The sequence below is a fragment of the Argiope bruennichi genome, chromosome X1 (assembly GCF_947563725.1).
Source record: "Argiope bruennichi chromosome X1, qqArgBrue1.1, whole genome shotgun sequence".
NCBI lineage: Eukaryota > Metazoa > Arthropoda > Arachnida > Araneae > Araneidae > Argiope > Argiope bruennichi.
Genome location: NC_079162.1, coordinates 68,601,003 through 68,614,140, shown reverse-complemented (window position 1 = coordinate 68,614,140; position 13,138 = coordinate 68,601,003). Strand labels below are relative to the sequence as shown.

General features: G+C 29.2%; 1 protein-coding gene across 5 annotated transcripts in view; it reads right to left on the bottom strand.

Moving 5' to 3' along the window:
- Positions 1 to 13,138, bottom strand: part of LOC129958801 (G-protein coupled receptor moody-like) — a 99,282-nt gene that overhangs the window by 40,766 nt on the left and 45,378 nt on the right. For 3 of the 5 annotated variants that reach the window (XM_056071487.1, XM_056071488.1, XM_056071489.1), the window contains exons 4-5: positions 12,293 to 12,694; positions 5,391 to 5,600 (exon numbers count right to left, since the gene is read on the bottom strand). In XM_056071487.1, coding sequence (XP_055927462.1) covers positions 5,391 to 5,600; positions 12,293 to 12,694 — 612 coding nt within the window. Of the gene's footprint in view, positions 1 to 5,105; positions 5,601 to 12,292; positions 12,695 to 13,138 lie in introns of those variants that run through there. The other 2 variants (XM_056071485.1, XM_056071486.1) reach the window with 1 other exon arrangement.

The following is a 13,138-nucleotide window of genomic DNA, read 5'->3' as shown; positions in this document are numbered from 1 at the left end:
ATCTACATAATAAACAGATTTTTGATAGCATATAGTTCCGGACTGAGACTTAAACAACAACGAACCGTGACTTTTCTGTTCTTGTTCAGATTATTTCCTAGTTTTATAGTTAAGAGAGAATAATTTTAGCGAACATTAAAATTCGTCCTCTAATCTCTTTTATCTTACCGAGTTTACAAAAACTTGTCTTATTCAATTGATTTTGTGATGGAATTCAAAGCTTAATTAAGACATTTAAATGAAATGATACATTTTTAAAACTTCAATTTTATAGAAAAGACGCTTTTTAAAAGAACACCATATTTATGATAGAATTGTAAACTTTCAACCAAAGATTTTGCTTTGATTTGATAAATTTATTTAATTAAGTGAGAAACCAAATTAATCAATATATTATTAACTATCCTTTAGAGTCTCAATGTAATTATATGCTATTTCCTTCTTTATTGATTGATTCAGGCAAAAGTATTTTTCAAATCTATGCACGAATGAATTACTTATTACTTTTTTTTATATATACGAAATGAATTAAGCAAATTAGAAACCATGCAGATAACAGCTTAACTAAGTTAAGCTCATAAGAATCCGTATAGATAACAATTTACAGTTATGAAAGATTTATCAGAGCCAAAATCATGTTTTGACATCAATAATCGTTGAGATCTGTTAATAACGGATTACATCCAGAAACAATTACCTAACACAGAACTTCTCAAATATGTTCATCTGCATTTCTTCAAAAATAAATAAAAAGGTCATTAATTTTTTGTATAAGGACAATTTTTCTTCTAGATATGCATAAAAATAAAGGAACTAAAGAAGATATCTTTTGTTAAAGACTGATAAAAGGGTATTTGGCTTTTTATTGTTATATAATAAATATATTTATATGAAAAATTCATTAATACTAATACATATTTCTCTATTTTTTTCTCATTGTTGAAGTTTTTTATGTCTTCAAGTCAGGATTAAGTTCTATAATGGGCCTTTAGTCAAGCTAAGTTTCATCTTCTTTTCCTTTTTTTGTAAACTTTTAATACCAGGCAACTTTTAAATATTTTTTTAAATGTTAATCTTTATGGAAACTTTTTATATGTAATAAATATAGCGACGAGCTGGAATAGGAAAACAATCATTTTTGGGGCATTTTTCAAAAAAGTTGGTTTAAATATTTTGCTTATAAAAATATTTAAAATTTAAAACTCAAAAGCAATTTCAAGCAAAATGGTAAAAATATTAAACAACTTTTTCACACAAACTATATATAGCTATACAAAGCCTGTGATTCAGTCAACCATTTGAAAAAATAAAATGGATCACACTTTCCTACAAACTAATTTGAAAACATAGAAAAAAAAATCGCTTGAATAATGTTCTGAAATTTAAACGATGCTTGACATTAATTTGAATGCGTTCGAGTGAAAGGGAAGTAAATCAGATGAAAGCGTATAATTAAATTACTTCTGAAAATTGTCATAAAAAATTTCTTTAAGCTCATCTCCTAAGTTGCAATGCCTTAGGTATAGATATTGCTTATTTGATAAGCCGGGTTGGATGGCAACAATGCTGTACAAATTAACTTAAATCAAAAGGGAGCACAATGTTTTTAAAGTATTTTATAACAGTTTAAAAACGACCGTACGGGATAATTACTGATACATGTTTAAACATTTCATGTTTGATAAATATTTAAAACAGAGCTTCTTATACTATTTTAACTTGTCGATCTTTCCCTTCAGGAAAAGCTTTTGCTACCCGATTTCCTCAAGAACTAAATAAAACGAATTTCAATCTATAATAGTTATTCATCAAATTTCGAAGCAATGTTTTAAATCCAGCTAATTTTCTTAATTATTTGAGCTTAAAAATATCGAAAGATTTTAGAGATGTACGAACTATAAAATTTTCCTTCATGCCAATACAGTCTAGTGTTTCTATTCATAGCTTACAACACTCTTATTTAAAATGAATTATTCTTTTACATATTCTAAGTAAAAAACAACAATCTGAATAACAACCAAAAATTATAATTGAAATCCTCAAAGTTTTATCTGAAAAGGACTGAAATGTGCATAGCTGCCTTAACATCCTAAATTTCTAAGTCTTAGTTGAAAGCAAATGCCCGGTGAATTTCCCTTAATTTACAGAATTTCTAATATTTGCTAAAGCGTGTTTTCTACTTTAATAGAATTTCGTACATCCTTGAAAGAATGACGAATGGGATTGTTGCTACATTCGGCTCAATCCCTAAAATATTAAAGTAAACACTCATTTGCTCAGTGTTAAAATCACGATCTCAAGGAGTCGCAATTCACTTTTAATTCTACCAAAGGAGGAGCTAATTTCAATAAGTGATAAAAGCATCAGTCACACAGAATTTTGCCACCACCAGTGCCGAATAAATTTTATCAAATCAATTAAATTAAAACTTTGGCTAGTGTACTAAAAAATAGAAATATTTTTATAATTATTCTTTATTTTTTTATTTTTCTTATCTCATAATTCTTTATTATAAATTTTAAAAACTTCTTTCTGAAATTCGCTAATAGAGGGCGCTCCTTGTGTAGAATAATAATTTAACCAAATTAATCGATTATCTGCTTATTTAGCTTTAAAATATTTTTTTTTTAAAAAATACTGCAACAAGAATACAGAAGTTTGAAATTTCAAAGCTCTAAGAGCATTAGAAAGTGAAAAAAAAAAAAAAAAAAAAAAAAAAAAAAAACAACGATTAAATTATTTTAGAAGTGGTCGTTGAAATGGTCTAAAATAATTTAACATGATAAAATTTAAACTTTCATTGTTCGGTCAGTTTGGTTTTCATTTAAAATGCCCAAAATCCGAGATTATTTTATTAAACATGGTTAATAGGAGATTGTATAAGTATTTAAATTTCGTAAGTCTTTTAAAATAAAATTTATGATAGCCTTTGGTATGATAATGAATCTCCAATATGTTATTGAATATAGTTAAAATACATTTAGTGGTTCATAATGTTTAGTATTTTCTTTTCTTTTTAATATACATGCCACAAAAATTCTGGGTTAATTCTGCGCAACAAAATCAGTTTAAAGAATCAATAACTCACATAATCTGAGCATTTTGCTTAAAATATGTTTTCAATATATTTTATCTTTCAAATTTTTATATTTGTCCTTTTATGAATGCTAATTATAAATATTATATTTTTTATTAACAATTTTTGAAAGCTTTTGTCCTCGGTAAGTTAAAAATACATTTTTTGATAAATATGTATTAATCTCACACTTTGGAATTTCATGCAGCTCTTGATATTAAACTATTATATTTTAGCATCTCTTTTAGGATAATTTTGTGGGAAACTAGTGTTATAGATTAAAGTGTAACTTATTATTATGTATATAAGTTTAAGTCCAAGTAAATATTAATATTATATCATGACGTTCAGAGAAAATATTCAGAGTCATTTTTATCTATTGTCTCATTTTTCGTTAAACTTCTTCCTTTGACTTGACAGAAAATTCGTTTTTTTTTTTTTCACTAGTTAGGAGAAAGTTTTCTAAAATATGAAAATATTTTTTTCTTTCTGCCAGTCCATTTTAGCAATTGTAGGCGTTCCGGTTATTTTCGGAAAAAGAAAGCGATTCGCTATGAGAAATAACTTCTAAAATACTATTATGATTAATGGTTTGAATCTAGAGATCGGTTTTCCGTTACTTTCCAAAAGAAAAAAAAAAGTCAACAAGATGAATAGTTTGTTGAAAATGAATGACCTTAAAATAAATGTTATAAATAATGGATTAAATCTATGGATTTGTGCTTACATTTTTTTAAACATGCAAACAAAGAGAATTGTTTGTGAAAAATAAATGGTTGGTTTGAAAAACTGTCTTGAGTAACGAGTTGAATCTAGATTTCGGTTTTCAATTACTTTGTAAAAAAGCAAACATGTCACTGAAAATAACATTTGAAGAAACTTCTGAGTTATTTATTAAGAAATCCAATACCTGATATTTTTCCATCAATATATCCAATAATTAGTGACTTTTACAGTGCCAGATAATTAACTGTTTCGTCTATCTTAATGCTGTTCATTTACTCAATGGTGGATTTAGTGTTAAGTTTCCAGAATAATGAATTTTTCTCTGACTGATAGGAACATAAATGATTGATAAAACCACTAATTTTTTTTTGTATTGGTAATGTATATAGGATATCTGGCCAAAAAATATTTGATTACTAAGAAAAGTGCACATGCACAAGAATACACAAGAAGAATTTAATTCTAATTATTTCCATGTTTTTCGTTTTTTTTCCTTGACTGCACATGAAATAAAAATATTAAAGTGTAATAAATAATATTTACAGCAAATTAAATGCAATTATCTATCTTCACATTTATTTGAAAAAAAAGAAAAAAACTTTACATTTGATTTTGAAATAGGAAAACCATGAAAAGGGAGAAGTTTTTAAAATTCTTCTTTATGTGGGAAAGACATTCAAATCAATTTTTCTGAGCAACAGTATTTATATTAGTTATAACAGTTATTTATGTTTAGACGTTTTGTTTACTTGTTTATTTGTCAACTCTCACAGGTTTCACGGACTAAATCAGCTGAAAGGTCTAGATCATGGCATTTTACTCGCGCAAACATTTACGTTCCATATACAATATTTCGCAAATATTTTTTTTATTATTTGCCTTTTGAGACGTGCACAACCCCGACTTTATGATGAAATATTTAAAATTAAATTAAATAATAAATATATTAAAATAAATAATAAAAATATAATAAATTAAATAATAATATATTTAATTTAAATTGAATTAAATAAATAATCGTAGAATTTTCAACTATACGGACGTTGAATTTATTTCATTATTTTTCATTAAATTTATTTTCATAGTTTTTTTTTTCTATTTTCAGGAGGAATAAGTAAATATATATATATAAAGGAATTATTTATACCTTTGCTTCGGAGTGGTTTATTTAAATTCAAAGTATTTTGAGTTTGTTTAAGTAATCAGTAAGTCAGATATGTGCTAACTTCGGCGCTGCAGTACTTTGACAAGCGAATTATTTTAGTTTCACACAGAAAAGAATACATTAATTATGAGACATGAGCAATTTTTCAGACGAATATATTACACAAATATCTTACCAAAAAGGACACAGCCACAAAAAATACGAATTAAATAGTAATAGTAATAGTACACTTTGATCAAAATATACATTCAACCTGAATGTCTGTTTTGTGCTTTGTCGTTAGAGATTCCATTTACAGATCTTTCACATTTAGGTCTTTTCAAAATGGTTCTCATATTACACAGATTTTTCTTCCACAAACACAGAGTCTGGACCACACGAAACACTAGGGAGGGAAGTGACCAGAGAGATAGTAGTACGCACCCCCGTAGAGTCGTCGTGCTGTTGCTGGGGCTGATTACCTCCACTGAAGCTGAGAGCACGCGGCCGCCTACATAGAAGCACCGTTTTGTAGGCCTGTCGATACTGCTTGTTGGTGATGCCATAGATGACAGGATTGATGCAAGCACTCAGATAAATGAGCAAGTACCCCATAATGTGGAGTTCGGGCCGTTTCACGTCTTGATCAGAAACCTATGAAGACAAAATATTATGTGATTAATTTATATTTATCTTAATATAAATAAAAGTAGTAAATATATATAATATATAATAAAATATAGTATATATATAATATATAATAAAATAAAATGTAGTAATATATGTATGTTCCATGTCTTCTTCTAAGCAATTGAATCGAATTCAATCATATTTTGCACACATATTATTTAAAACAAGAGATATCGATTTTTGCAAAGTTTAAAAATGAATTAAATACTTAATTAATTAGAAGTTAATAATTTTTTTTTTTCAAACAGTGACTTCTGGGGGAATTATTCTAGATGAAATATTTTCAAACCATTTTACAATTCAAATTTTATCATGTCAGTAATTTCATTTCTGCACAATATTTCTTTCAAATTTTATTAATCTTATTTTTTAAAAACTTAAACGCATTAAAATTAACGTTAACTTAGAACTAAACCATTTGTTAAAATATGTGTTTTATTTAAATTCAAGTCTTTATACCAAGTTTTCGTTTGTTTCAAAGTAGTGATTTAACAATGCCTACAAGCAAATATAGGTCAATCGTTCAAATGAAATTGAGGAAAGTAGAGTTCCTGTGAACAAATAAAACAGATTTTAAACAATAACAACGTTTCTAGGCAATGAGATTGTTGGCTATTTAGTTTTTTTTTTCTTCAAGATTTCATTCAAAAAATAAATTTGCATTTAAAAAACGTTAAATTCTTAAGACATGCTCGTGTAGTTTTGATCCAAATTTAATGGAAGCATCTCGCATTTTATATTATTGTGATATAGTTTTATGAATTTATAACGTAGGTGAAATAGTTTTATGTAAGCCGGCATTCTTTTTGTAAACTGCGTAATGTAAAAATCATTACGTGCAGAATGCAACAGTTGATGCAATCAAGCCAAAAACAACGTTACGCACTAAAGCCTTAGTTTAGAAGTTCGATTTTCTTTTCTTTTTGAGAAGGACTTTTCAGTTTTGAGCCGTGGTCAGATGGTCAGGACAACAAAAGAAGTGTTTTCTAATTTTCGAGAGCAGAGTTAAATTTTTTATTTTAATTTTACTATATACACGCGAATATGCAAATATCATGCTTAAATATAATTAAGAAAATTTCTCTTTTTTACTAAATTTTTTAGGAAAGTTCAATACATGCACACTAGAATGAGTAAGGTCATTTATTACAAGATGTAACAGCTTATACATGGCTCATGGGAAACAAATTATGACATTTAGTTTTAGGTAGTTTAATGAAAAATATGAAACATTTCTGAATTAAAATTACTTACTGGCAAAGTAGTTTGCAATTTAATTAAAGGAAATTATATTTGCCTGGCAAGCTCCATATATACTCTCAATTTTATATTTGACTACTGTAAATCTTATCCGAGTAAAAGAAGAAATTTAATTTAAAAGCACGAGTTCCGATATTCTTCGCAGTAAATATTTGATTTGATCAAACGAAAAGAAGATAAACTTTTTGACAGCTCATTTCCTCAAGCAAATATCTTTGGACAGGACATTAAATTTACTGTTCATATTCCAGCAAAGCTTCACTTGTCAGAATAGAGTTTTTGATCTTTCGATCTTATTATTCTAGAATAAAACGACATCTGAAATCAATTTAGTTTCATTGTCTAGAGAAGAGAATCGATTGTATAGTGAAAGAAGTTTTTCTTTCCTTATTTGGTTCAATATTTGAAAAAAGTTTATAATTATGGTGTTAAAACGCAAACTAAAATTTGATTATTTTAGCTCGTTGTAGTCTTGAGTTATTGTATTTATATATACAAGGGTAGATAAATGGACAGACAGTCTACACTTCAATGGATTGGAATTTGGCAAATATCAGCAATTTCTATTTATAGACAACATGCCAAATTTATTTCATTTTGTTTTCTGCGTTTTTAGGTTATCGGGCTGACATGCATAGGATAGACAAATTTTTCCGTTCATAATTTGATTTAGTTACACTTATGCTCCATTTCAAAACAATAAGAGGTCCATTTGGCGACAGATCATTTCATTCTGAGCCATGAGTGGAAGACGAGGATGGCATCTGAGCTAGAAACCGCGTATCTCCAAGCTTTCCCGCCGAAATGGATGAATAATATTTAGCCATCATGGCCCATCATGTCCACTCATATGGAGGTTCTTTAGTGAAATCGGGCTGTGAACATAGAACCCTCTGGTCCCGAGGCTAGATCTTAGCATCATATTACTTTGATCCTTGCTCTTTAGAGAGATTTTATCTAAAATTTGATAAATTTACAACTCTCAGATACAGATCAAATACAAAATTTCATCATTCTAATTTCGAATTACTCTGTTCATAAACGGGCATACACACATAATGCAAAAAAAAAAAAAAAAAAAAAAAAATTTTTTTTTTTTTTTTTTTTTTTTTTGACTTGGTTTTTAAAATTTTGAGATCGAATTTTTGCAAATTTATTCTTTTTATATTTCGTAATTACAAAATAAAAATTGTCTTACTTACAAAATTGTCAAGATCAGTACAGAATTCTTAAATATTGTATTATGTATGATATGATTAATCCTTGTAGACCGCTTTATTAATTTAAATATTTTTATTACAAAAAATGTAGTCATTATGAATAGATATCTAATTCAGGAGAATTACTTACAAATAGAAATAACTAGCATAAACGATTTATGCTGAGTTTAGAAATTTGGAATAAGGTTAGAGGAATTTAGATATCCATAAAAAACAACAACTTTTTTTTCTAAATTTTAAACGTGTCGCTGCAATAAAAATTCAGCAAAAATTCCAACTCAATAATCTATTAAATCGCACGCGCTAGTCTATCATCTGGATTTTATTTTAATCTCGGCGACTGCACTCAAAGAGTATTAAGTTGCTTTAAAAGAGTTTTTCAAAAATATGTGATAATAATCAGAATTATTATAAATTACACAGCCCGAAAAAACGCGGAATCTTTTGTTGTGCAACAATGTCAAGTGGATAACGCCACATCTAAATACATTGCCAAAAAGCTATTTCTTTCTCTCAATCTTTGCCACTTAATTCTAGTTGAAAATAAAAAGGTGTACCCTTCAAGATCTGTTTGGAAATGTAGTGAATTGAAAAGATAAAAGTAGGGTTTGGTGTAAAATGCTGTAATACATTTGACGCACGAGCAGTTTTTGCTGAAGATAGATCAGCAAAATTACATCCTTGGATGAGTGATTTCTTGCTTTTTCGATTGATTGCTGTTAATCTATAAATTGGGAATTTTGGATGGCTTAGAAGATGTTTGGAAAATGTAAGCATCATTTTTTATCATCTGTCATCATTGATTTGTCAAACTTATAACAAAATTGCAGCGGAATGCTATCAGCCGGAAAATATCTGGCAGTGGTTTCCACCCTCAAAAAGAAATGATTTAGGAAATGAAAGAAATGAATGTATTTTGAAATGTTTTTCTGCCAAAAACGTCTTTGAATAGATAGCCATTTTTCGATATATAACTCTGATAATGAATCTTATCAGAGCTTCTCATTTTTTTTTATGTTATGTTTGTCAGAAAAATGATTTTTGAGTTTGTTACTTTATTCATTGATTCAAATCTTATTCTTGAGGTAGCATTTTATTGATAATCAATGAGCGCGAATATTACCCTGAAGCTATAAAATTATTTTGGTTTATTTGAAGAAGAAAATATAAAGTATCCGTACTAAATGTAATAATAACTCTTACTAATTGTACAACGTATAGTACTGAAGTGTTACCAATTGATCCGTTAGAGTTAATTATTTTTAGATGTACAGCGATAAGAGGACGAAAAATTTCTTATGAGAAATTAGTTCTGTCATGCTTGCCATTTTACAAATGGAAAAATAATTATCTTATTAACATTTAAAACATAATAATTCAAACGCTATCATTTTTTCAAACCCTTGAAAACCGTTAAAATCTCTCTCTCTCTCTGAAGGACAAGACCGTCGCAGCATCACTGGCGGGAACTAAGATTGAGTCCTAAGGGTCAAGACCGGCTACAGTAAAATCTTTTCCATGCTAAGCACATCCCGTCATCGATAGTTGGGTAGTCGACCTCACACCATTTCTGTATTCACTTGGGTGGCGAGAACCAACCACCATGCCGGAAGCTTCTCATCTTCATAGCTGAGGTGACCCCGGTGGACAGGACATAGGGGGAAAATAGATGTCAACGTCGAAAGTGTTTAAATAGGATGCATTTGGAGTGAAAGCTGTAGTATTAATATCCTTGATCTTAGAACTGAGATCAACTTTCTCACACTGATATTATACCACTATAAGGCTTTAACGTATTACTTTTAATTCAGTGAAAGAAAATGGAGCAATTTGCATTATATTTGCTTAATAATCAACTCTAGACATTTTTAAAATTAAAAATTTTCCAGGCCCCAAAATTGCAATCAACCCTATTTTTGAATTACGAACCATAATTCAAGAAGCCGTAAAATAGATAACATGTATAACTCTAAGTTTTCAACATTTTCAGAAACACTGGTCAATATCTAGATTAAATATGATTTTTAATATAAAATAAATTCTTACGAAACATATATGGAGTACTTTAAAATAAAATGGAGAAAGAAATTTTTGTGATTATTTTAGCCGCCTTGACAATCAGTTTATGCTTCAGATATTTTTATGTCTTAATCTTTAAAACCCTTTTTTATCCCAGTAACTATTTCTTTCTATGGGAAAAAAGGGACATTTTTTTTTGCAAAAGGAAATTTTCTCATGCAACTCCATGGAATTATTTTAGTTTCCATAATCCTTTTAAAGTTTTGCAACGAGGGATTTATTTCAATATTTTTTTTGTATGTCCTCGAGTTATTTCAAAAAGGATTAAGTTTATATGTAGGATATCTGAAACACAGAGAAAGTCTTTAGAAAGGAAAGTAAAAATGTCACTGTATTGATATTTTATTATTTCATGACGTTCGAATCTTTGGTTTCGTAAATCCATTTGCGTCATAACTTGGAGAGCTATATAAAGCAACTGAAAACCGCAATGCACTAGGAATCATTTGTTATGGATTAAATTACGAAAACAACGAGAAGTTTTCTTTTTCCAAAAAACAAAAGATGGAGAAAAAGGATTTCGAAAAACTTTTTTTCCACCGTAACCACCATAAAAATGTCGAGCTTGAAAATTCATGTGAAAAGTTTTATTTTAGGCATCTTTATTCGAGATATATCGCAAAGATAAACAAATATAATCCAAAGCTTTCAAGGAGTATATGCTTTTCTATATTTTGAAGCGCAACGTGAAAGAGCGTGAAATTAAAGTAGAAAAGTAGTAAAGTGCTTTGTAACGTAGAGAATTTATTGAGTATATGAAACATTTACGTCTTAATTCCCTTTTCGGAAGGCGATTATTTTTAATCCTATTTAAATATTTTAAAGCTAAAGTGGTTCATAAATTTTACAATTTGTTAAGGATTTAGTATAGAAAGCGTAACAGTTTTTAGAAATAAGAAGCGAATAGCAAGAATTATGTCCCCCCTTCTTTTCTTCCCCCTTTCTATTTTTACTTTCTCGTAACATATATAAAAGTACAATGAAATGTCTCTCAGCGAGCATAATTTGTTCGTGAATTTTACTTGTAATACGAAACACTCGCTAAGCGAAATACTTTTTCCCAAAGGAATCATTGTAAAATAGAATAAGATGTTCCATTTCAATAAAAATGCTCAAAAAAATTTATAACAATGTAATTTATTATTTATAATGCATGTTTTTTCTGAAAGTTATCTAAAGATATTTGTTTTTAATTAAGTTCGTAATTTGGCGAAAACGAGACACAGAATAATCGTTAGATAGATTTGTACTTAATATCATAATGTTTTTCAATATGCAGGGTGCTTATAAATGGATATCAAAACTTTTCAGAGCTTTTAAAGGAAAACAAAACAAAATATAATCTTGTTGTTCATAGGAAATTGCGAATAACAATTGGAAATTTGAATTCAACACAGTTATATTGTAAGTACTTCCGAGAGCCGCGGTCGCCTGGACCTGGAGGGTTTCAGGTTGAAGGCCCGATTACACGGAAGAACCGCCGTGTAAGCGAGTCTGATGCACACACTAAATAAGTCGGGGCCAAACGTCCTCCCGCTGGTGTGGTGAGGTCTCTTGGTGAGAGAGGAGGTGCAATCCTCGTCATCTGACAGCTGTTTAAAATTCCGTCCCAAAATAACCCTAGTGTTGCTTTCAAACGAGACGTTAAAATATAATTAAACTAAACATAAGCACCTCAAAAAACACGAGCGATTTCAAGGTGATACGATAACTCATCACATGCTTCTTCAACATATCTGATGTAATACTTTGAAAACCTTCATATACGAATGTCTTAAGTTTGTCAACGGCAATTCATAACCGTGGAACAAATACTTGTTATTGAAAAAAATATCGGATTAAGATTTAAAAAAAAATAATGATGGAAAGAAGTGAAATTTTATTTCATTATTAATTAAAAGCATGAAATTTTCGATTCTGAACGTTTGCGTTCATGGATTGAATTTACATATCTTTAATGTATATTGTTAATGCAATAATTAAACTGTGTATAAATTTTTGGAACACTCTATATAACCAAATACTCATTTGTTCCTAATTGTTCTTATCTAGTTTTATTACTAAGTTTCTGAAATCCAAAAAGAAATAAAATCTTACTTTTACGATTGTGATAGGCAGATAGCACAGCAGAAAGGAACAAAAGATGATAAGAACCATCCTCGTGACCCTCCATTCCTCCTTACGGCGTTTGGCCTCTCGGTCCTTACGCTGTGCACTGGTCTCACTAGACGAATGCTTCTGAATTCTGGTGCGACTTCTACGCACCACCCAAAAGATGCGAGCATAACAAATGGCTATAGCAATGCAAGGTACTAGGAATCCAAAGACGAATAAGAATGTCTTTGAAGACCGACCATTCACCTCCAAGATGGAACAGTTGAGGATGGCCTCGTCGTATCCAAAACGTCCCCACTTGCCTAACAGCGTCGGCAAGATCATAGCTGTGGAGAAGCACCAGATAAAGATGATCATAAGGGCGATATACCGTTTTCGATACACCTAAAGGAAAAGATTGAGGAATATATATAGTGAAATGGATTTATTGCAGGAGCCACACGACAGCAAACTTAGACTATATACTATACAGCCATTAGGTATACAGTAAATGACAAATTAACAAATGTCACCCATTAAAAGATTCCATTGGATATAAAGCCGATGATGGATTAAAGGATGATTTAAATTATGAACAAGGTCTTTGAATAAATGAGGTTTATTATCTAAATTAACTCATCATCGGTTAATTATCGATTTTGAAAGGTGTTTGATCATTTTTTTAGAGGGTCAAAGCATAAATAAGGAATTCTATAATTTCTTATCATGTTAATTTATATGAACTGATAATAATGCATATAAATTGCTTGGTTTTTGCGATTTGCGCAGTTCTTGAAACTTGATTTCTTATAATTAATTTCTTTTCATTTCAAATAAAAAGATCTAAAA